The sequence below is a fragment of the Megalops cyprinoides genome, chromosome 18 (assembly GCF_013368585.1).
Source record: "Megalops cyprinoides isolate fMegCyp1 chromosome 18, fMegCyp1.pri, whole genome shotgun sequence".
NCBI classification, from domain to species: Eukaryota; Metazoa; Chordata; class Actinopteri; order Elopiformes; family Megalopidae; genus Megalops; species Megalops cyprinoides.
In genome coordinates this window covers 10538386-10563980 of record NC_050600.1, presented here as the reverse complement: position 1 = coordinate 10563980, position 25595 = coordinate 10538386, and the positions used below count along the sequence as shown (strand labels likewise).

Below are 25595 nucleotides of genomic sequence, written 5' to 3'. Positions count from 1 at the left end.
GACTAAACAACAATGGTGTTCTTCTTTCCCCCACTGTCACCTTTTCTATCGAATTACACAAAGTGTATGTCTCTGTCTTCAGGAAACAATCCACTTCCTCTTCGTATCAACTTGCTTTATGCCCTACAAATTCATAGTCATATTCATATCTAGGGAAGCCCCGTGTACGTGTGTGTGTGTGTGTACAGGCATTGCTTCTTGTGTTTCTGCATTACACATTTAAACTCTAGCATATCCCATAATCTCATAACATATCATAGCAATTGGCATATAAGAAAAAAAAAACATCATAGATAGCACTGGCCCAAAGAAAAATTAACTAATGAGCTGAACAGGCTGCTGATCACCTTCATTGTGCAGACTAAAATCACATTCTCAAAAGGGAATATACAGGTGTTTGTTTTATTTAGCACTTTATTAAGTAACAAAACTGAATAATAGTGTTATTCTGCATGTGTTACACATTCCAAATGTGAGTGTGCTGTAGAAACAGAAAATCAAAATTGATATTTACCCTTTCTAGAAGCATGTTTAAACACCTGCAAATGATGACAAGGATTTCAGTTTTCCCACACACTTGCACTTGCTATAAATCCTACTCTGAATTCTAGCTTGTTTCTTTAATAGTCCATCCTGTTTTTCAGCCTTCATTGGTGAGCTTTTCTTCCCTTTAGCCGTGTTCCTGTCTTTATGCCAAGAAACATCAAGACTTGCATAACCAGATACCTTCCAGGGGATGACCTCTACATTGACATATCTGTATCACTATCGTTCATGTATATGTTGTATGCTTCATGATCAGCTTCACTTCAGTTACTATGTATGTGCTAATACAATAATGAAGCTCTATAAAGCCTCATATTGCCTCTTTTCCCATCCCCTTTTTCATTCTGAAAACATATTCTACAAATGCATGTTTACAAACCATAATCATAATATTTGCTGAAGCAGTAAAAAGCAGACCTTATAGGTGCCGGATTACCATCTCCAGGCTGTGCTATACATGGATGTGTAGGTTGGCTGATTGACATATCTCCTGTGCATAGAGCTTGTTCCTAGGTGCCTGATGCTTGACTCTGTCACAGACCTCTGGGGTTGGTGTTGTCTGAAAGGAAACCCATACTGAGCGGGTGCGGCCGGAGCCGAGACAGTGCTCTTGGCTGGGGACGCGAAAGCCAGGGGAGAGTAGTACTGGCCCAGGCTCCTTGGCGGGGGCTCATACGACACCCTGGCCTTCCACTCAGCAGGGGGCTCTGGCAGGGACTTGCGCTGTGCTGCAGACTTGACATTGGTGGCGATGGACTCCTGGAGGCTCTGGAATGAGAAGGCCTCATCCACCAGGCCCAGGGGGCTCTTGGCCGCTGCTTCCCAGGGGGTGGGGGGCTTGTAGCGTTTCTCCAGCCAGGAGGTCTGCGTTTCCTGTGTTCCGCAGTAGGGCTGGGCCACTGATCTGGACATGGAGAATGTGTACTCTGACCGCCTGGGTAGAGGCAGAGCGTAATTCCTGCCAAGACCCTGCAAAGACAAGTTTTAGACATGTTTATTCCATGTTTATTTTTATTTTGTCTATTTGGTTCTTTCCTGGTTCAACTCAGGTTGAGCATTCAAGGGAAAAAACACCTTTCCTACAACATTGCTACACATTTTTCCATATGTTTACATCAAGCATCTAGTATCTCTCTTAAGATCCACCAAAACAGGAGTATTTTTAATCACCTGCTGATTAATGTCAGTAAATGTGTCGACAAGACAGAAAAAAATCTATCAACACAAGGATCCTCCTACACAATTTGAAATGTCATGTGACATGTGATGTACTGACACCTATTTTCAGGAATTTTATATGTGATGCGACATTGGAGGACTCAGTCTCAACATATTTATATTAATCTAGGGCCACAGCATGTAAGAAGATGCAAGTGATCTGATAAAGTGATTTTTAAAATGCAACACAAAGAGAACTGAAAATGTATGAGATTCTTTTCCAGATTTCCCTCAACAATTGACTTCTGAGAATGGGCTTTCAAAGTAAGCCACATTTAGCTTGTTTAAATTGGACCGTCTTGGCTTTGTGGATTACAGGCAACACTTTCAAGGTATCTCAATGAGCCCACAAATCTCCCCAATTGCTTTTATCTGGTCCTCTCGCTTTATCAAAGAGCAGCGGTTCCCTGGTATTAAAATGGTCATTGAAGCAGCGGAAGCACATCTGAGCACATAATGCAAGCAGCTTTATCTGTGGGGCTATTGCAGCGTACACGGCAGCGTTGCATAAGCTAAACAGGAGGTGTCTGCTACCACCATCTGGTGTACTACTGGAAGGACCGCTACGGGGCCTCACAGGAAGACAGAAGTGGCACGCGAACAGCGTGCAATACACCACACTCTCACAGCATCCGCCAAACACAGAAACGATCTCAATCTGCTTGAAATCCCAGCTTCCCTCACTCACTTTCCTTTCCTTTTTCCTGGAAGAATTCTCTGTATTACGTATAACTGCAAAAAAATGGGAAATGATCAGTCTGAACGATTAAGATAACAAATCTGCGAACAATATTTACCTTATCACAAAATTATTTATAATAATGTTGCAAGTGATTTCATTTTTTGTGGTTCCCATTTTTATAGGTTTTTCTGAATAAATAGATTCTTTCTTCAAAAAAATGGGCAAAAAATACTGTTTTGGAGAAAAATGGAAACAATGCAATAATAATATAATAATATTAAAGTTAAAAAAATAATCTTACACATTCTTATTCTCAGATAAACAATATCAATTTTGACATGCAAAAAAGATGTGACCACTAAAACAATTATTGTATGTTGTGACAGAATGTCTTTAAGATGTATTTGTGGCATAATTCGTTATTGCAAGGTCCAAGGTTACTTTAGGTACATAGGTCCCATACTCTGAAGTGGGCTGTACAGATGGTGGATTTCTGAAAGGTTTTGTTTTAGACAGATGTTTGACTCGCACTGCATACGGTACATCAGTATCACGGGTCAGATTATCTAGATTTATGTGTTTTAATCCCTGCAGATGCTTAAAATAGATTCGGGCACTGCTGTTGCAACACTGCGTGTCAGTGTGCTGGGAGAGACAGGTCAATCCTAGGAAGGGCAATTTGGATATGCTAACTCCTACCTTACAGCGTGGAGATGTAACTCTATTCTGTCTCAGTCTGTGACACCGCATTGGCATCAGATCACAGAGGGTGGTGTGGTGGAGCTCTGATATGGATCTTGATATGTGATCTTTTGCGCTCACCCTTGCCTCAGTGGTCATATGCTCTTTGTGATGAAACCTGTTTGGACATATTTCAAGTCACCGGTGATACAAAATCACCACACACAGCACTTCTAAACTCTAAATTCCCCCCTGAAATGTCCATAGTTTGACTTTGGAGGAAAAAGGTAGCTAGGTTTAACATATCTTTATATTCATCATAGGAGAAAACTATATCAGTATTAAAATACCACTGTAATAAACAATATCATACTAATCTGATTCCTTCGTGAAACTGGAGACCAGAGTCACTGGCATCAGTTTCCAATGAGCTCCAATTTATGTTAAACTTGCACATAACAAATTACAACCTTTCAAATAAAGCTCAAAACTGCATGATGTAACACTGGCCTATATTTGGGTAGGTGGTCATGTTCCAAACATAACCCTCCAACACAGTGAGGTCGTTCCTCTAGGAATACATCTGTCCTTGCTGAATCACCATTTGCACATTTATTGGAAATCCATGTTTTTCTGCAGTTAGGTTCACTGCAGGGCTGTCTAGACAATGGAAGGTGCCAATCTGACCAAGGTGCTAAATAGCGATAAAGATCCTTAATGGGGGATCACCTGTTTTACAGATGCCAAGTGCTGAGTTATTATTAGAACCTCAGTAGCCCTCTTATTGCTCTATTGCTGCATTTACTGTAAGATGGTAGAACTGTAGGTTAAGCACTGCCCCGCTTTGCTATATTTCCAATCTGACAATAAAAGCTGAGCTTAGGTATATAAATATTGCACTGAGGTGAGGAGATGGCCAGAGAGGTATACACTGTATACAGACTATACAAGTCTTCATAGTGTCTCTGTTCTCTATGGAGTGAGGTGACTGGAGTTTTTGAACAGAGACAAAGGCCCTGACGGTGACTGCATTTATCTGGTCCTAATAAATTTGTGTGAATGTGTATTTTTCAAGTTGAATTTTGTCATTGATAACAAAAATATATTGATAATAAAACAATTATCTAAAACTGTAACTGCTCAGCTTTTTTTTTTTTTTAATTCTCTCCTTTTCTGGCCTCTCTTTTTCCATTGGACCAAATATTTGTAATCTACCAAAACTTCGAACTTAATGAATAGTGTACTGTATATCTATAAAAAAAGAGCTCATAGATATATGTGAATGGACTAATCCTGTATTTCAATCATTTCAGGCATGATCATTAAATTTAGGCTGCTAATGTACAACAGACAATGGACACCAAGATAGAAATACTAGGGTATCAAATGATGATACTGTGCAATGCATAAGCAATGGGCAATTAACAAAAAGAAGTGTGTGTTTTTTGGATGATGAAATAATGCAAAGCATGAAATCCAAAGAAAGTGAATTCATCTGAACTACATGCAGAAGAAAACAGCCAAAGAAACCAAAACCAAATGGATAGAAGCAATTTTAATAGTATGGTGGTGAAGCTTACAGAAAGTGCACCATGAGAGAATAAACAAAGAAAAAGTAAAATAAACAAGAGGAAGAAGACAGCAGATATAATCAAATGTGTATCAGGCTTTAGTAAGACTTTTTCCTGTGTTTACATGTTCATGGGCCTTTTCATCCTGAAGGCCAGTTTAGATTTTCTGAACAATCCAATTCCACATTGAAGAATTCTGCTGTCTTTTTTGTCTTGGTGGTTTGAAATTCGTGACAACGCAAAAGAAGAGAGGCAAGGCTCATACAAAGAAAGACTATAGTGATTACCACTCTGGTAGAAAGACCAGAACATGAACACAAACCGCACCCAGCCCTGGGACATCCAGCTCCACACAGAGGCAAAATCAGTGACGTGGTACAGTCTAAATTTAGGCGGTCTCACACAACATCACAGCTGGCAAAAACATTCAAAGTAACAGCACACAAGTAGGTGTACCTAGCTCAAGTAGGCTCTTTGGAAAGACAGGGAAATTGTACAAGACATCTACATTGTACATCTATCTAGAGGAGTGCATTCATCCTACTATATTCCACCTCCTCTAGATATGGCCCTAACATGAATTACACTTTAAAAAAACACAACTTTTTTCAGTCTTACGAAATAGTGGGTTCAGCAAAATAACACTGATAAAAATTTAAATGCTTCCATACATTCTCTGCCATTCAAAGTAATTTTTGCATATACTCCTCTTACTTACAGAATCTAACCTAATCCTGGGAAGTATACTCTTCACTTGGAGACAGTCCTTTACATCGACACCACGTAGTGCCTCACTCAGTAAAGTCAATAGAAAACATCTTTGTTTCTATGTCACACTATTGTGCTGTGTTTGCTTTATCCACTCTGAGGCCTCCTTTTTACATGACTCACTATTTACATTTGGTAGTATTTTATTTTTCTTTTCCAGTTCATGCCATATCATGCATCCTGTCTCAGTCCTGTCTAAAAAAAGAAGGACAAGTAAGATATACAGTATAACCTCGGGTTTCAGGAGAATATTCCTAGTTCAGGAAATAGATTTTTAAAAAAAATCATTTTCTTAACAATATCAAACACAGTATTATTGTATCTCATAAGACAGTTTCAAATGTAGTTCCAGAATGGAACAAAATAAGCACAGGCAACATGTTTTGGTTATTTTTCATATAAATTTTGATTGTATCTAAAACCTCACAATGGTTTTAGATGATCAAATTGGGTTCCTCCTCAATGCATGTTGTCTTTATTTTGAGTAAGCAATTTAATAAACTTTTTTTTTCTTACCTATTTAGTTGATTTCAACTACCAATAAACACAAAATATTGTGATTCAGTTTAATCCAGGCCAGAGTCTTTGGCAGAATATTATAACCTTTACCCTTTTCTGTTAGCAAACTTACTTTTTCTTTCTCAGTTTTAACCCCTTCTCAGACTTCCACAATTATACTCTTTCACTCTCTGTTGCTGTCTCTCATTTGCTCTATATATGCTAAATCACCTTCGAGAAAATTCTGATCAATTAACACACAAGTGTACATGTGGAACCAACACATACCGGATGGGTGCTTATTTTCACTTTAAAAAATGCATATGAGCACATAGAGCTTTCTGTCTTAAGTAATTATTTCACCAAATAATATGGTAATACTGTAGCTTTTCTACTAAATATACAACATTGGAAACACGCCTCCAATAGTTTAGGCTCTGTCAATGGGTTATGCATCACAATTTGTTTTCAGTTCCCCTTCACAGTAATGTATGTAATGGCCATGATGAAAGAAAATCATGTTCCACAGAAAAGGAAAGAAAACATTAGTTAGAAAAGCAACTCCTTTGCTTGAAAAAACAAAGCTAATGATTGCCATTATCTTTGTTTACTAGGCACTGTAACTGCATAAAGCTATCTCCCAAATCTATACATTACTGAGATATTTAGAAAAGTTCAACTAGTGTTGAATTTACAACATTACAACAACTCTCCTCTATAAGATCTTAAGGATAGTATCTTTACAATTGGCAAAGCAAGAAAATAAATGTTGATCAAATCAGAAGCTTTTGATAGCAAAGGAGAAAATAAAGTAACCTCACATCTATTTCTGTTATTTCAAGCAAAGAATAGGTTGCAAAAAAAGTATAGGTTACTGCTCCACAGCTGTTGGCTTCCACACCTGGGCTTCTACTCCTGACTTTTTTGCAGAGAACTTGGGTCGTGGAGCTGCTAGAATGCCACCTGCAGTTACAGATTCTGCCTTTGAGGGCATTGGGAAACTGGGAACCACATAGGTACTGGGAGCTAGCTGATATGGAGGGCTATGAGCTGGTTGGTATGGAGGTGATTGAGCTGGTTGGTAGGGAGGGTTAGGGGTGGGCTGGTAGGGTGTGGCAGGAGCTGGTTGGGGGGGAGGGTTCTGAGCTGCTTGATAGGGCATGGCAGGAGCTGCTTGGTAGGGCGGGGTAGGGCCTTGTTGGTAGGCAGGGTTATGTGCTGATTGATAGGCCATGGCTGGGGCTGCTTGATAGGGCTGGTTAGGAGCTGATTGGTAAGGAGCAGTGGGAAGTTGCGGGTAGAGAGTGTTCTCAGCTGGTTGGTAAGCATTGGGAGGAGGCTGGTGGCTGAGACCATCATGCACAGCAGATGATGGTGGAGGTGCACCATAAGAGGGATGTGGTGGCTGCTGGGGTGGTGGGCTCTGCTGTTGTGCAGGAGGATATGGAGCACTCATTGGTCCAGAAGGCTGGACAGGGGCAGCTTGCTCATAATTGACTGGTTGGTTTTGATTAACAGGTGCAGGGCCGGGGGCTGAAACAGGCTTTGGAGGAGGGGCTTTTGCTTCAGCGGCTGGGCCATAGGTGAAGAGGGAAGAGTTCAGCTGGTAGGGCTGATGTTTCATGACATCCAAAACATGAAGAGGTTTTGGGGCTGGTTTGCCTTTACCCCCCTTATTTTTAGCCTTTGATGTTGGGCTAGATGGAGGAGGCTGCTTCATTGCTCCAGGGGGATATGAGGGAGAGTGAATGGGGTTGTATGCTAATGGAGGGGGAGCTCGGATATTGGGCGAATACTTCCAAGAACTCGGCAAAGAAGGGGTAGGGGAGTGGGCTCTAGCTTTGTTGGCCTGCACCGTAGCAGAGTCCACCACATACTTCTCCATACGAGACTGTCTCTTGGCGAACAGCTCAGCCCCTCTTCCTTTCAAGGCTGGCATCTCAAAGGCCGTGCCAGCTGAGCAGACACTGCCTATTGGGGAAGACGGTAACGTCTTTGACGCTAATGTGTAGGAGTTCATTCGTTGAGGGGGAGGAGGAGGAGCTATGGAATTGGTAGAACTTTCAGGCTGATTCCATGATTTTACAGGCGGAGGAGGTCCTGCGTAATTTTGTGTCGGGGCCACGGCACTCATTGGACCCTGATGTGGCTGTGAAACCCAGGCACTTGCAGGTGGTTGGGACTGTATCTGAGCCTGGGGTGGTGGAGCCCAGGAGGACTGGGATTGTGTGTGAGGCTGGGGTGATGAGACCCAGGGTGGCTGTGACTGTGGAGCTTGTGCCTGTGGCTGAGGTTGTGGGGCCCAGGAAGCTTGTGGCTGAGGCTGTGCCTGTGAAGCCCAGGATGGCTGTGAAGCCCAGGGTGGCTGTGCCTGGGTCTCAGCCGAGGCCCAAGCGGGCGTGGATGGCTGTGGTTGTGGCTGAGGCTGTGGTTGAGGTGGTGAAGCCCAGGGCGGCTGTGGCTGTGTTTGTGCCTGCGGGTGCTGGTGAGACTGGGGCGGGGAGGCCCAGGGTGGCCGTGCCTGTGGCTGAGGTGGGGAAGCCCAGGGCGGTTGCACCTGGGTCTCAGCTGGGGCCCAAGCAGTGATGGGAGACTGTGGCTGTGGCTGTGGCTGTGAAGGAGGCTGCAGCCGTGAGGCCCAGGGTGGCTGGGGCTCTGCAGAGGCCCAAGAGGGCATAGGCTGCTGTGGCTGAGGTGGAGGTTGTGGCTGTGGCTGAGGCTGTGATACCCAAGGTAGCTGCACCTGGGACTGGGGGGGTGGAGCCCAAGGCGGTTGTGCCTGGTTCTCAGCTGGAGCCCACGCAGTCAAAGGTGAATGAGGCTGTGGCTGTGATGGAGGCTGTGTCTGTGGTTGAGACTGGGGTTGTGGATGTGCCTGGGGTGGAGAATATGCCTGAGGCCGTGGCTGTGGTTGAGGCTGGGCTTGTGGATATGCCTGTGTCTGTGGTTGTGGCTGTGGTTGTAGGTGCACCTGGAGTTGTGGAGGTGGTTGAGGCTGTGGATGTGCCTGGGGTTGTGGCTCTGGTTGAGGCTGTGTCTGTGGTTGAGGCTGGGGTTGTGGTTGTGGTTGAAGCTGTGGTTGAAGCTGGGGTTGTGGCTGTGGTTGTGGATATGCCTGAGGCTGTGGCTGTGGTTGGGGAGCTGAAGCCCAAGCAGGCTGTGACTCGGTATGAGCTGGAGGCCATGCAGTCACGGCTGGCTGCGGCGGTGACTCTTTTTGAACCGGGGCCCAGGCGGTTACAGGTGGTTGTGGCTGCAGCTGTGGCTGTGGCTCGGTCTGAACTGGAGCCTGGTGAGAGGGCTCATGATTCTGAGGTGGACTCTGGGCATCTGGTGGCTCAGGTTGAGCCTGAGGTTCTGGGGGACTCCAGGCACTTACTGGGGCATGTTCCAGGGGTGATGGAGACTTTTCAGGAGCAGGTGCAGGAGCAGTGGCAAGAGTATCATCAGGAGCAGGACCACCATCGGAGACAGGAGGTGCAGGAGGAGCAGGAGCCTCGGGAAGAGGTGGAGCTTCAGTAGGAGCAGGGACTTCATTTTGTGCAGGATAGGAGGGTGCTTGGGTGACATTTTCAGGTTGAGGGGACCACGGTGGTGAGGCAGGATTAATAGTAGGCTTTGGTGCAACGGGTGGAGGAATCTTATTCTTGTGTTTGGAGGACTGCAAAAAGTTACAGGCCTCAGCACCTAGACTAAGATAGTCTTCCTCTGGGCCTGACTCAAAGCCAGCCTTCCTCTCACTCCTATTGAGAAGATGCAGAAGCTCTGGGTTTGGTGAGACTTTGAGAGGTTCTTTAAAAGTAAACATGGGCTTGGCAGTATTTTTCCTCTTTGAATCCTGCAGGATCCCCGTTCTGATGGCCGGCACAGAAATGCGCTCATCACGTGAGGCTATTTGTTCCCCTTGACCTGTTGGTGCCCAGGCCTGGGAATATGCTTCTGGGGGTGTAAAAGGAGCAGGTACCCTATTCTGGACCCCTACGAAGGGCTTAGCTGTTCTGTTGACCATAGTTGATCCTTGCATGTCATCTGTTTGGTAGTGAACTACACCGTTCATACTGTGAGAGTACTGCTGAATTTGCTGCTGTTGCTGCAGCTGGTATTGTTGCTGCTGGTGATAGAGTGGTTCTTCTTGGTAATGTTGTTGCTGCTGCAGGTACTGGTGATACTGTTGTTGTTGTTGCTGTTGCTGCTGCTGCTGCATGTTCAAGTCCATGTAGGCTTGGCTCTCTGTGGACTGCATGTAGGATCTTTCCTCCATCTGGTAAGATGCGTGTTTTGAGATCTGGGCGTTCTCAATCTCTTGAACCCCTTCCACCGGGATTCCCTTCCTTCTCATTTCCTCATGCTCAGCAGTGATCTCGTCAACCCTCTGCCTTCGCTGGGCAAACATCAGGGCCCCTTTGCCCTTGGTCTCGGGCAGACGCTCCATCTCCTCCAAGTCGTCAAGGTTCTTCTCTATCTCAAGCAGTCCTGTATCCCAGTCCAAGGTTACAATGTTGCCACGGCTTTGAGCATTAGCGAGGAAGTCCTCGTCAATCTCCGACTCGCTGGTGGCCAGGAAGGTGTACTCAACAGCCTGGTCCTCCTTGCCCTCTTCCTCTTCCTCGTCGTCTTCCTCGGGTTCGTTCTCCCCCGTCCCGTAGCTCACTAGCGTGTACTTCTTGGCTCTCTGCCGGTGCTTCTTGAACATCAACACCCCTTTGTTGTTGGGGTTGGGAGCCGCAGTCAGCAGCAGAGCAATGCGCTTACATTTAGACTTGGCCTCCTTCACCTGCTTCTCTGACTGACTCTCACTGCGCCTAAGCCCTTGTGGGGAAGAGAGGGGGAGGGGCAGAGAGAGAGAGAGAGAGAGAAGAGGAACAATGCTTTAAATGGTTTCTCCTTGTGGCTTATCTTGTTAACTACACATGAATTTACACTTATTAATATCATTGGTGTAACTGAGGCTTCCACAAATTAGTTCATTAGTGTGTATGTATGTAGTTATATATAATATAGATTCATAAAACATTAGACCATTTTATCACTTTTAAACACATGTACTTTCTATGTGTTGAGAATATTCCCTGGTCAACATTACCTGGTGCTACCGATATTTCTCTGTACTACATTAATACCACCTAAATTATGTCAATGGCTACTTAATACCTGTTTTTCACTATATTCTCAATTATACATCTCAATATCTTTCATGATATATTTCAAACAGTAAAAAGGTGGAATGTTGGAATATCAAAAATAATAAAAATCTGGTAAAATATTGCTGGACTTTCTTTTGTTCTCAACAAAATCATTTTTAACATGTGCATTGTATCTCCTCTTTGATGCATAAGAAATTGTATATTCAGAGCTTAAGAGCCACCAGACTCATATAAAGAATCATACAAAACATATGGAAACATATAAAGCTTTTTCAAAGACTGTAAATTTGTGTTCTGTCTGGTGGCCTTTTCCAGTACTCTTTTCCCTAAGGAAGACTCTGATATGACATGCAAAAGCCCTTCATATCCTTATCCATATCTGCTAGTAATATGACACATTCACAGCCAAGACATATAAATTAGACCCATACCCTGCTCTTAGCCTTCCATATTCCACACAGTTCACAATATAAGAACAGCGCTCTTTATAGCAGAAGCAGCAGCAAAATCCCCCTAAGTGCTGTCTTTGTGTATAAGGTGGCTATTCCTAGCCAAATGAGTCAGTTCTAAATGTCTTCCCTATGTTATCATTCTTCCTCAAAGAGAAGTTACATGAACAGCACGCCAATATTTAAGAGACAGTATTTATGTTAACAACCCCCATGAATATATGATTTAAACTACCTTCTATCTACCTTCAAGCAATAAGAGATGTATAAACATCACAGTAATTATTCAGTTCTTTAAGACATAGACAATATCCTCCTAACATATTAAATAATTTTAAAATATAATTTTTACAAAATACATTCAGAACAGTGAAAGTATGACCATAAAGGGAGAAGTAAATAGTTCAAATGGCAAAAGCACAAAAAAAATTATAAATAGCCCTGGAAGTCAGAATAGGTTAGTACCAGAGTACCACATACAAGCAATACAAGCCCTTATCTGTAGGTCTACAGGGTCTGAGCTTAAAACCATTGACCCACGTGAGATCTTGCTCACTTATACTTTAACTCCATAAACCTCAGCTAATAAAAGCCACAAAGACCTGTCCTTTTTCACACCTTCATGGTGTTTTTTAAGAACACGACAATAAGGCAGCGATAAAGATAATTCCGACCGTTTCTTATCCAACTAACCTCAGGGTCTTGAAGGCAGGAGGAGTGAGAGGAGTTCACTTTTCACAGCAGTGAAGACTTGCAGTTTTAAAGGATCAGATAACGGTCCAGCAATGCACATGCTGGTGTCTGTCAAACACACTTCTGCAGGCATCATCAGTGCGCTCTCATTTTATTATTATCCCCTTCAACTCAAAGCAATAGGGCAGTCACCCCGCACACCCACTTCTACTACACTTACGCACAGGGGGGGAAGCATGCTAAAAAAAAACCTAGAAATAATTAACTACTAATTATATTTTCTGACCCCTCTCTTTTCTAATTAACAACAATCCACACATGTTCGAGACCTCACTGTGATTACTAATTAAAACCCAAATAGCAATTACAATAAGAATAAGCCCTCCTCCCAACACCCCCTCCGAAGCAAGAATGAATGCCTCTACTATTTTGAGTGCGCCTGTGTGGGCGCTCAAGGCTACACAGCAGGGAACGCACATGCTCTCTGGAATTGACAGATGCAATCTCTAGTGCAATATCTATTTGCCTTCATGAAGCAAAAAGATAAATGGGGGGGTTACTTACTCGCGTGCCTTGCTCGGTGCTTGTTGGGCTTGCTGGGGTCCCTCTCAGACTCTGAATCCCACTCCTCCGCTGGCTCGGTTCCCTCTCCAGAAATTCCAAAGGAGACACAAGCAGGAGCTTCCTTGGTCTGCCCTCCTTCCTGCTGAGTATCACGACACCCACTCTTTGTGGCCTCTACCTCCTCCCTCTTCCAGCCCCTCCCCAAGCACTGCAGGGTGACCTCCACCTGGCCCAGTGAAGAGGAGGGGCCTGTTAGCTCACCCCTCTGACCCAGGGGCTCCCTGCTGGAGCGGGGGATGTACAGGGAGCTGGTGGTGGTGGTGGTGCCACAGGGCTCGGTCTTCGGTCCCCCGGAGTCAGGGCTGTGGTTGCTCACCCTGGGTGGGTTGCTCGGCGTCGCTCTACAAGTGTCCCCCACTGTGCTCCGCTCTTCCAGGCTGTGGTCGGACAGGGACAGCTGCAGCTCCACCACGGCCCCTGGTGTGAAGCCTCCCAGGCGGGGGACCTCCGGCCGTCTGTCAGCCTGGGCCCGGGCCAGCCGACCTCTAACCAGGAGCTCGGTGTCGCTCTCCGTCTCCCCGTAGTAGGCTTCATCCTGGGACTCAGAGATGTACAGTTCTCTGGAGGGCCAAATCTGCAGGGTGGTGCTCTCCAGGCCCTCCCCGGGAGCCTCCCTTTCCCCAGAGTGATCTGCACCTGGGTACCTGCCAGAAGAGGGAGAGAAGGGACACATCAGACCAGTGAGGGACAGCCCTGGAATGCTTTCTAGGAGCATCTCTCTATTATTTGGGACTTCTATAGTGATAGACCGAACCTCTTGAGCATTTCATTTCTCAGTGACACCCCATGTACCGTTTAGACTATTTCATATACGAAAATGAGTCTGAATCAACTGTAATTGGAATACAGACATCTGTGTGTTTTTATACATATCTAACAATACCTTGGACATTTGTTAATACAAACAGTCAGAAACTACTGTCTGTACACCATATTATTCAAAAAGGCACAATTTGCATATTCCCCTTTAGAACAGGCAGAAAAAAGAAACCTCACCGATAATATCTGAGTGTATTTATCCCTGATCCAGCATTATTAACTACAGTGGTAAAGACCAAGCCATTCACTGAAGGTGCTGCCATTCAGAGGGAACACATCAAGCATGGATAATTCATCACAAAACAGCCAATCCCTCAATAAACTGTCAAGGTGATATTCAGCTACTTAGGGAGAGAGAAAAAAGACATTGGCTGACACACAGGAACCTTTGGGAAGGTATTCATAAGCAAGGGAAGTGCCAAGTACTGACATAAAAAGTAAACTTGCCATTTGTATAGATCTGGAGCAGGAGCAGTACTGGAAATATTTATATTTGCCGCCCATATTTGTGCAGAGACAACTGCGGTTACCTTGGCTTTAGAGGATAACCAGTAACAGGATGGGAAAAAATTCCATTCCCTATAGGATTATTAGCGATGATATGTGTGTGTCACTCTCTACTGCATATATATATAAAAATAAAAAAGTCATTGTTCCAAACAAAAGTCATTATCTTGCTTGTTTAGTTGCCTCTCAATCTGCAAGTTTTTTGTCTTTATATTGTCTTTTCATAGAGAGTATTCAATGCTTTCTCCCTCATCTTCCCATTTAAATATTGTGGAAGGACATTTTCTTTCTAAATTCATTTGTGTAAATAGATTAAACTAGACCTTTGCTCAAGCACTTTTCTCCCAGGGGGAGGGAATAAATGATGTGACAAAGATTGTAAAGCCTGAAGGAAATAGATCAGATTTACAGCCTATTGCAACCGATTTACAGCAAAGCAGCTGCATTTTGAAAAGGACACAAACCTTCAGCAGCTGTTTAGATGCACGCCAGGGCAGGCAAAGGTCAAACTGTAAATGAACAATATCTCTGGCCATTACCCATATTCCACTTCACTTGCCATGCACAACAATATCAGGTCATAAACCATGCTATCTAAATGCAAATCAAGCCGTGGAGCTCAGATCCTGTGGTACAAGACCAGGTTCAAGGCCTACAAGGGAAATCGCACGCTCCATAATATTCTATTAGTCATTTCTTAAACAATGGTGTTTACGGGCTTAGCAATTTGCTAAAATTTTCTTTGTACAGAATGTGAGAAAAGCAACGGAGCAAAGCTACGTCAATCAGAGAAACCCAAAGTGTTAGCCTCCAGGCATATGACCCAATGTTTGCAGGGGAAGCTCATTTTAAACTGCAGTTCTAGTAGTGTTTGTACTTTTCCTGCACATTGCAATCGGCCACCTCTTCCTCAGCCTATGTTTGCCACTGGCTATACAGAACCGAGCCAAAAATGATTAATAAGCACATGACAACACAGTTAAACAATACAAAATAAAACATACAACTTTTAAAAACATTAATAAAAGAATACACGAGTTCTTCCTCAACCCTTCATTATCAACGATTCATGAAAGGCCCTGCTTTTAAAACGATACTGTAATTGCTTTTGCACCACACATGTTGTTTGGGTTATGTTTGGGTTACGTTTAGGTATGTATGCTGTATTAGGTGAAACATTAACCATGCCACTGTTTGGTTAACAGGCAGGACTGAAGGTGGCAAACACAAAGCACATGGCAGGTGCACAGACGGGCATCAGCATTTCTTTATCCTGATAATAACACAGGCTATGGAACATATACAAATGACTGAAGCGCAATCAGCTTCTTAAGCTCCAAACATCATGCACTGACGAACCAAATGAACCTGTCCACCCATTTTGATGGGGTGTCCTGAAGCTCTCACTATCACACCGGTAATGGCGTCAAGGTTAAGAGATTTGGAAGTACAGACAACTCCACTTGTTTGTAAGTGCACGTAATATAATAGATAATAAAAGAAATGACGAGATCTCCACAGAGTGGCGGTACACCTCAAGGTTTAATAAAGAAATTGGTAGAATTGCAAAGAACAGCCCACTTGGAGGTTTCTGTTACAATTATTGTTGGACATGTGGAGAAAAAAGAACACTCAATGTCACAAAGGAAAAGAAGTACAACTTCCCAACATTCAATGCAGTTTTGCATAACTCTTTTAACAAACAGCAATGTTATGAGAACTCTTAAAGAGACACGGCAAAGTAAAAGGCAAACCATTACGCGGTCATTACCTTTTGACAAGCAGACGCAGGCTATCGCCGGCAGCATCCATGAGGGCCACAATTTCCGGGAGGGTGAGATCTGCACAGGCCTGGCCGTTCAACGACACCACCTCATCCCCCACGCAAAGTCCTGCCAGGGCTGCGCAGCCCCCTTCATCCACCTGTGGGACGACAGCAGCGGGACGAGCCGTCAGTGTGAACAGCCCCTGCCTTCATCCATTTCATTTATGCCCCCCGAGTCTGGAGCGCGGCGCCTAGCTTTAACCGATCTTTCAGGCTCTCGCGCACTCTATATGGAATGGTATGTGTACGCTGTTTGGGGCTTGCATGGGAAACAGTGTTTGGTCTCCAAGAAGAGCGGTTAAAACAACGGAATGGATACTTTCCATATTATGCTGCGTGTGGCAGGACCGTTTCTCTCTCTGGTGTGATTTATCAAGCTGCTGAAGGTACCCCTCATTTTCAGCGTTTCCATGTAAGCACTGCCAGCTCTGTGAGGATAAATTCTACTCTTTTTCATGCAGAGAGAACCTCCCCGTGAGAGAGCGAGAGCGGTTGAACCTGAAGACTGCCCACAGATAAGAGCAACGGTCATTGCTCCTTGTAAGGGGACTGATGTCTTTTGAATGTGCATTGTTTGAATACTGAATGCTGATTAAGAGAGTGTTTTTAGCCAACAGTCTGGACAATGACTTTAGTTCAAGAGACACTTTAGAGATACTTTACATATAAAAAGACAGCCTGTTCTGTTTGCATGTTGAACTTATCAAAACAGTTTAAAATAAGGATATAACTCTCCAGACAGTCATGGCCAGATCTTACATTAGCTGAATGATGTGTTGTCATGTGTCAAAATATTGCCATATTTGATAGATTGTGAATTTGGAAATGATTAAATATTATTAAAAATGTAAAAAGTGATTGCATTATTGATTAGATTTTGTTGTTATTATAACAGAGCACTTCCTCTTATATTGTTGTATTTATCCAGGATTTAACATAACTGCCCATCAGATACACTTTCTGTGGAAACATATTTATGAGGAAGAGCTCTCAGAGCAAAGTCGGCTCAGTGTCACACAGTTAGCCAGGGTCCTTCGAACAAACATATTGCAACAGGTGGCTGTCACAAGAACTGTGACAATGCTGGTGGATACAACAGTCCCAGACCCCCCCCCATGTCAGAAATAGTGGTACAGCAGGGTAAATGAGTGCATGTGATTTATCAGCGGCCTTTACGACCGCTTAAAATGTTATTGTGTCAAAAGCAACAAATGATCTTCTCAACGGGACTTGTCCTGAATGGTTCTGAGGTCTTCTCTGGGCCTGAGAAACACTGGAACAGAATATAAACCCTAAATCAACTTTCAGATTTTGTTGTAATATATTTTGTCGCAAATAATTAAATGATGTGTCTTATCCATTTCAACCATACATGTTTGCCCTGAAGGAGAAATAGGACAGACATGTAACCTGAACACTAATAATTCAATCACCATTTACCAGTGTAAGGAAAAGTGTGCCTAAGAGAGTCAAAGAATCAGCCTGTCATGAGAAACATGACAGTTTATTGGATACAGCAAGCAGGTGGTGATAGTGCCATGTGTCTCTTTATCCCTCTCACCTTCCTCTGGCCAAGGCTACCCAGTTGACATTTACTCATACAGTCTCTGCTTGGGTGGTCAGCTCAGTGTGAAACAGGCCCCATGAAGTGTGACCATTTGTACAGGTCGTGTTCTTGTTAATATACACTACTGACTCCTGGATTCAATGAACATTTGTTGTAAATGCTAATTTAGGCAATTCAGATGTGTTTGATTTTAGTTGTTTCCACAGGCTTGAGTTCAGTGATATGAAAATGAATGTGAAGCAATCGCTACAGAACACCTCTTTAAAAACTAGAAGCAGTTCAATTCTCTTACTGTTCTGCAAAGTTCTCAAACAAGGATCAGTGAATATTTTATTAATAAGCCATATCCTACAACCCATAAATGAATGGTTAAACAGGTACTAACAATGCAGGCTCATTGCTTGTATTTAAATATTTCCCTGGGGAGATTAATTTTACTTGATTTCTGTTTGGAATCATTATCAGCTTATTAGCTTATTTGGAGTACACCCACATTGTCATGGCTGTTAAAATACCTATAACCCTTATCAGTTCATCAGAAAACCCAAGTCACAAGCACTATGATCACTGTGTACTTTTCTCAGGTGACTTATTTATTGATCATGTCATTATACTACAATATTATAAAGGTCTTAAGATTTTAAACACCTGAAATGCAATGGTATTTTGGAAATAATCAAATAGTGTAATCACAGTAAGAGCTCAGTTATTATTCTTATTATTTTTTGATTTGCTACTAGTTAAAATGTATTTGTTTTAGTTTATGAGAACACCTTTCAGAAGAAACTACAGTGGAAACTTTGTTTTCAGTGTACTTTCTCACTCTGCTCTTTTCTGCCCCCTAGCTGTTATAATTACAATAAAGGAAAATCAAGCCGCAAGACCACTACCAAAATAAAGCTCTTAAATTTCACTTTTGCCCTGGCAATATTTATATACGTAGTATTTCCCATCATATTTGACCACGTGAAACTACTTGGATCATTCATTGGTGTCCTTCCAGTGACAACATTTAGCCAAAAATATACAGCCAATTACAGACAGTGCCTCTAAGAGGTAACTGTCATGTAAAGACTGACAGGCCACGATACTTAGAGCAGTTTATTGCTCAGCTGTTTCAAGCACACTGTAAATAACTCTCAAAACTGTCTCATTACAATCTGACACATATTCATATTTAGGAAGTATTGACCCTAGGAACACTGATCTGAAAATGAGATAGTTATAATGAAAATAAATATTGCAAAAATAACTAATGAACAAAATTAAATATAAAGAAAATAAAAATTACAGAAAAATAAAAATAAGAATAATCAATCTTTTTTGTCCCTCTATGGTAATTATAACTCTGGTCATATTTTCCACACTGCATTTTTAGTTGCCTCCTTTTTACTGAGTGGTGACCTGGCTGCTCATTTTACAAGTAGAAATAGGACAAATGTATATATCAAAGGGATTTTTAATTACGTTTATATACCTCTGCATGCAATGCAAGATTTATAAATGACCTTGTCTTTCCTTTTCAAGGATAGCGGTGAGAAAGCTGATATACTCTGATATAGCTGATATTTAGCATCAGTGTCTGACTTATATACAGTTACAGAAATAATATTTACATTTACATTTACATTTATTCATCTGGCATCTTTGTCCAAAGCCACTTACAAGTGATGTTAATATTAAGTCTATAATTTAAATACAATTTCACATGCAACTGCCTCTGAAAGCCAATCCACTTTATAATGGCTAGTCAATGGCTAGTCAATGTCCTCAATTTTAGCTGTTGAACTTTTTAAAGAAAGTGATTTCCATCCCTTTTATGGTTTACCCAGCCTGGTGTTCCTATTTATTGTCACTAGATGGCGGTATACAGCAAATAGTTTAACTGTACAGGCTGTAAAGTTCAAATCTCCAAAAACCTTAATCACAAAAAGACGATCTTTGTTTTCAAAGAAAAAGCTTCATGGGAAGTAAACAGGATAGAAAGTAGTTAGGGCAACATCTGTTTGAAGGCCATTTTGAGCCACGTTAATGCAATGTACCGTAGTGTTCTGGTAACAAGAATAACATTAAATTGTGATGCTAAAGACAACTGCTCTTTCATGAAGTTAAAGTGGTTAATGGTCTGTAATGTTTGTTCCTTGGTGTTTTAAGACATGACAGGAAAAAATGTGAATGAGAATGAGAAATACAGCATGTCAGTGGAAATCAGCACTCTACACGTGTCACTGGGACATGCTTTACAATGCACCTTCATGAAGCTTACGTAACACATTTGTCAACACTTCCTAAGAATCATGTGACAACTAAATAATGTGCTCATGAGGCTTTATATCATGCAAGACAGACACTGATATGTGAGGTTTTGCAGTATATATATACTGCATTAGACATAAGGAGAGAGTGCATACAGGCATGCACAAGCCTGGCACAGACTTTTTAAATGATCATTATTTATTAATTTGTTTATATTGCATTAGGTAACAATAAATACGACTAGCCTAATAATAAGCACAATAAACATGCAACATGAAAAGTAAGTCTATGTACTACACAATGAGTATGCTACAGACATGCCTTGCAGCTGTTTCTGCATCCAGCACCTGTAAGCAATTATGCTTTCAAACCCTTTGCAAACAAGCCCAGCTGCCAGATTGTTTTACTGTATCCAAAGAAATATTTTCTATTTCTCCTATTTGCCTTTCATACTGTGCTTATCAGCAGGGTCGTGTGATGGGTGAATGGAGGTACTGGATATCTGATTGTGATTTAATGTAGTGTGCTAGAAATATTTCACCATGGATGCAAACACAGAGCTCTCTCTTTACAGTGAGCAGCACTGGCAAGGAGCCATCATGAAGAACGTCTGTTGGGTGCATCGAGGAGGGGGTAATACCTGCATATCAAACTGCTGCTACATACATAATCCGGGCCATTCTTAAATCACATGAGGCAGACTTGTGCTTGGCTGCCATCAGTGTGAAGATATGCTTCCAATCTGCTTCAGTGCTTATGGAGAAATCAGAGAAGAAAAACCTAAAACCTCGATAAGGATGAACGTTCCATTGCTGATATGGGTGTGTTCACTGTGTTGTTTGTAGTATATGAAGTAAGATCGGGCTCAAGGATTCACAAAAATAATAGAATACATTCCACAGTAAGCAAAGAGCACTGTCATTCTTTTGAAGAAAAATATCAATTAGGTGGAATATAGAGATACAGAGTTACAAGGAGCTATACTTTTGTAGGGTGGTCAGCAGGTTTTCACAGACAGACCCTTTTAAGTGTAGGTCACCAGTCAGAAGGAATTCATACACAATAGACCTCAACAATATCACAAGACTCATTACACTAGATTCTTACACTATGAGCCTAAATCACATGTTTAAGTAAGAGCCACTCCACTTCTTCAGCTTGAAAATGATGACATCGTGACAGAAAAGGACTCTCACAGCACTGTATTTTACACAAAAAAAAACACATTCTGCCCCTGTAAAGATGCAGTGAGTCATGAGTTCACAATCTCTGGTCCATACCCCAGCCATCCAAAAGCCATAACAAAAAACAACTTCCCTTTTAAGGAAAACAGTCTCCCGTGTGGAGAAGCCCCCTTCTGTCAGGTTTTTTTTTTTTTTTAAATGAAAATTTTCTCTTTCTCCTGAAAAGGAAAACTTACAACGATGCAATTTAATAGCAGCCTTAAGTGATGCATACTTGATTCTGGTATATGTTTAAAAACTTTTTTTATTATTTCTGACAGACTTCCTCTTTTTTTTTTCTCTCAGAATTTCAGAGGCAGGTAAAAGTTATGTCTTCCAGATGACTTGCATTACCTCTCTGTTATGCCACAGAACTTTTCAGCTAGTTCACACATTTGCAAGAGGTGGCTGCTTCACAGCAACAGATTTTGCAGCCAATAGCATAAAGACATTTGAAAATTCAGCCAATGAAACTGATTCATAGATTGGCCTATACAATGAGGTATTCACACATGTCTGAGTTTAATCTGGAGCTCAGCAGCATGTGGTATAAATGGATATACTTTTAAAATGTTATTGATTGATTCAATAAAGACTTAATATGCACTCCTGTTCCCCAGACAAGGGTCACTTCTTCGACAAATTCAATTGAGCTTTAATTCACTTTGGCTGAATTAATGTCTTAGAATAGATTCCCACACAGATTGCTGACTCATGTAGTCAAGTATTAGCTATAAAAGGTCTATTGTTTAAATTTGATTTGCACTACATTGGCTGCATTTCACTGTAGCCCTCTTTCTTAAGATGTGCAGTATGTGTAAGGCTGTAGGACCATCATAAGATACGATGCACATTATGCTATTCAAACACACATAATAGTATAATAAATTAATGTAACAGTAACATAACACAATAAAGTATTGGAATTCAATGCTCAAGGTTCAACATTATCGGATAACATTTGTCAGTAATTTTGACATCACAAACAACTCCTTAATCTGTGTCCAGTGTCCTGCATTGGCACTAAATACTCACTGAATTATTATCCATCAGGTTCATTATATGAATAATTAAAAAATAACCTTTTATCAGAAATCAGTTTAACAACAATTATAACTAGAGAAGATAATGCGGATTTTGTCAGGAAAGCATTGACAAATACATCCTGATATGCTTGATAAAAATACATCCTGATATGCTTGATATGCTGATATAAGGTTTACATGAAGTGTGGATTAGAGAGTCAACGATAGCAACAGATGTCTTTCTCAGAAAATACAGCAACACATGACTTGTTTGTCACCAGCGATAATGCTTGTGGAATGTTGATGTTTATAAAATTCAGATACATATGCCCTACCTCTAAGGCTGTGAAAAAGGGCTCACCAAACACTACAGTGCATGAACTCTCTCAGGGCAGGCTTTGTTTAAAGGATTTCATCACACAAGGTCTACGCCTTTTCATAACAATGCAACGGTGCTACCACACACATGCAAGGCACTTTACCAAAAATGTGTACTGCATATGGGATTCAGCCTACTAGAATGGCTTATGCAGGAATATGGTATGTTATTTAGATACACATCAAGCCATCGTCTTAGCAAGATGTCTTATTTATATGTGAGTAAAGAACAGGAAGACTATGTCTAGCCAGCGCAACCAATACATGGACAGATACACGCACTGTTGGACACTTATTTCTCAGTCTGGAATGGCTTGCCTTATTTTGATTTGGCCTACATAACTTATACTTTCATGGTTCAGTCTTAGGATGACCAATGACAGCATGATAAAACACATAAACTGATGACAGTCTCTGTCCACCCTTGTCACCTTGAAGGTGTCACCTTTTTTTGCTTACAATAAGTAAGCAAAAAAAAAATGTAATCAGGAAAATTTTTAAACACAGATTTTGTCTAAGAATTATGGACCTTATAACCTGAATACAACAGTCCAAAGCACACTATAAGAAAACACCTCTCAACCCCAAATTTATTTTCTCCCACAAATGGTAGCCCAAACCAGTCTGAGTCAAACATTCTAATGAGGCATATAGCTGTATCCATTTCAGAAAGGCAATGGCAATTAATGAGCTTGACCTAAAAGAGGACATACTGAATCTAACTTACGTGCGACACATTAATGAATAATTTGAACCACCCCCCCCCCCCCCCCCCCCCCCCCCCGGCTCCATGTTACTTTGGCAAGCACTAATTAACATCCACAACTTGTGGTTGCCCTTTTGCCATTGCTCCACCCCCTAAATGGAACCTGACTGTAGCCTGGAGACTGCTGACTGCTGGAGACTGCTGACAAACATACTGTTTGTATGTGTGTATTTTTTTTTTTTATGAGAACAATGATTGCCATCATCAAGACATTGAAACGTTCCCTTCTCCACAGTATATGATAGACATTTTGTCTATCATATACACCATAGGAATGTAATGAGGATAATGTACTAAAGGGAAACCTTCATTGTTTACAACATATATTTTAGTTAAATATTCATTATTCCTGACTTTACCACTGCTAGTGTTACACATACAGTATACCCACATTTGCACTGAATAAAAAAATGCCTGTACTTTCTTACCGAAATTAGCATGATTGATAACAGATTATTCTAGTTTCGCAGCAGATCACCACTCCACGGCTAGAGGCTGACCTTGCGCTGCCTTTACCATATAAGGCCCTATGTTGCTGCTTTCACAATTCCACTCAGCTTTTTGCACCATCTAGGACACATATTTACAAAACCTGGGAGAACTCATCCGTCCACTATTGAATTGTCGTCACAGGCTAAGATTGTCCTAGCTCTGTTTTTTTTTTCTCAGACTCTCATTCATTCTGAAAATCTGCGGGACTAATTAAATTAACCTGTGGCCATGGCACCACCAATGTTTATTCCTGTTTGGACGAAACCATTCCTGTTTTGCTCAGTAGGAGGCTCAGGCCACATCTCCTGGCCCCCCTCTCTCTCTGTCATATTATGATTTCAAAAACTCCCGATACGGACTGCTATCATGAGCTCTTCCTTCCAGAGAATTTTATCTATATTCCAAGCAAGGAATATGGATTTTTTTCTTATCGGTTGTAATGTAAACATCATAATTTAATAACTATTTGTTATCGTGGTTGGTGATTTATGAAATTGCGTATAAGTAAAACGTGAAATTACAATTTGTTTCTAAATCTGTGAAATTCCAGCTCAATTGCAAATTAATCCTAAATTACTCACGTACCCTGCAGGAAGTACCAATAGGAGACACCGTTACTTCAGCTAGTGACGATTACTCAGCCAGCTACAGTAACTACTTTCCCACGCAACAACTGGATCAGAACTGGAAGTTACGTTTTGTGCTCTCTGCAGGTATTATTCGACGGTTATAGCAGTATCATTTCATTTTACATCATTAGAATTTGTAACCGTTATCAGTTAAAATTGATTTTAAAAAGTAATCAATATCCTAACACGCAGATGTGCGCTTGATTCATATGAATGTTTTCTGACGACTTTTTTGCATTACAATAGAATACTTGTGTGGGAAAGGATAAAATATATCGATGACGTTCATTTTTAATAATACCCCAAACGTTTCGCCCTAATGTTATGTGGTTCTACCATCAACAGGTGAAATAAGTGCCCATTTACAATGCGTAATGTTTAATGCCTAAGAAGAGCAACATAAACACATAAAACTAAATGATAATTCACTTTAAGTGGTACAAACATCAACAGCCTGTTACTATTGCTGCCACAACTAGCTTAATAATAATAATAATAATAATAATAATAATAATAATAATAATAATAATAATAACCAATAATTAACAACCATCAGAAAAATACATTTGCTAGGAAACTCATTAATAATTATATCTCCTGTTTCCATCTTTAAATCCTACCTGGGTGACGTGCAGAGGTTCATGAAGCGTCTCTGCACCCCCTTGCAGATTGAAACCCCACGGTTCTCCACCGTGCACCGTTATGCAGATGTAATCCCCAGTGCCCATGCCGGCGGACTTCATCCGCTGTCAGCCTCCAAAAACTCTATCATCAAGTTGTTTGCAGTGGAATCTGTGGCGCTCTGCAACTAGACGAGACGAGCAGTTTGTTTGCTAGCACCATTAATATCATGCGTTACAAAATAAGAGTCCGGCCCTTTTTGATACGTCATTTTGGCAAGACCCGCCCGATGCGAGTATACAACGTCCACATTTTATCAGGTATATTCATCTGAGATCACTGAAGAGGGGAGGTCTGCTTTTCTGGTGGACTCTTCAAATTTATGACTGGTTACTGCAACTGACTTTAAGGTTTACTTTAAGAAGCATTATTCATGGAGATGTGCACCCATAAGCATTCAAAAAGCTTGTGCGAGTTCTGTGGCTGGAAAAATGTCCTTAAATATTTATTATTATTATTAATAGTAGTAGTAGTGACGGTAAAGGTACGTCAAGGGTACGAGATCTGTCCCAACCTTGACTCAAACTCGTAACCTTCTGGTTGTGAGTCCAGC

The 25595-nt window shown here is 41.6% G+C and overlaps 1 protein-coding gene across 1 annotated transcript; it reads right to left on the bottom strand.

The window, feature by feature from the left end:
* Positions 1-662: 662 nt before the first annotated feature.
* Positions 663-25125, bottom strand: LOC118793171 (synaptopodin-2). Its single transcript, XM_036551218.1, has 5 exons — positions 24982-25125; positions 15972-16123; positions 12815-13518; positions 6866-10773; positions 663-1515 (listed from the first exon to the last, which is right to left on the bottom strand). The coding sequence occupies exons 1-5, from the start codon at positions 25102-25104 to the stop codon at positions 979-981; spliced, it is 5424 nt and encodes a 1807-aa protein (XP_036407111.1). The 5' UTR covers positions 25105-25125; the 3' UTR covers positions 663-978.
* Between the last annotated feature and the right edge of the window lie 470 nt (positions 25126-25595).

Coding starts and splice junctions, on each gene's coding strand:
- LOC118793171 (XM_036551218.1), bottom strand. CDS start 25,104: ATGAAGTCCGCCGGCATGGGCACTGGGGATTACATCTGCATAACGGTG. Junction 16,124..24,981: donor AACCTCTGCACGTCACCCAG/GTAGGATTTAAA, acceptor GTCGTCCCACAG/GTGGATGAAGGGGGCTGCGC. Junction 1,516..6,865: donor AGTCAGGAGTAGAAGCCCAG/GTGTGGAAGCCA, acceptor TTGTCTTTGCAG/GGTCTTGGCAGGAATTACGC.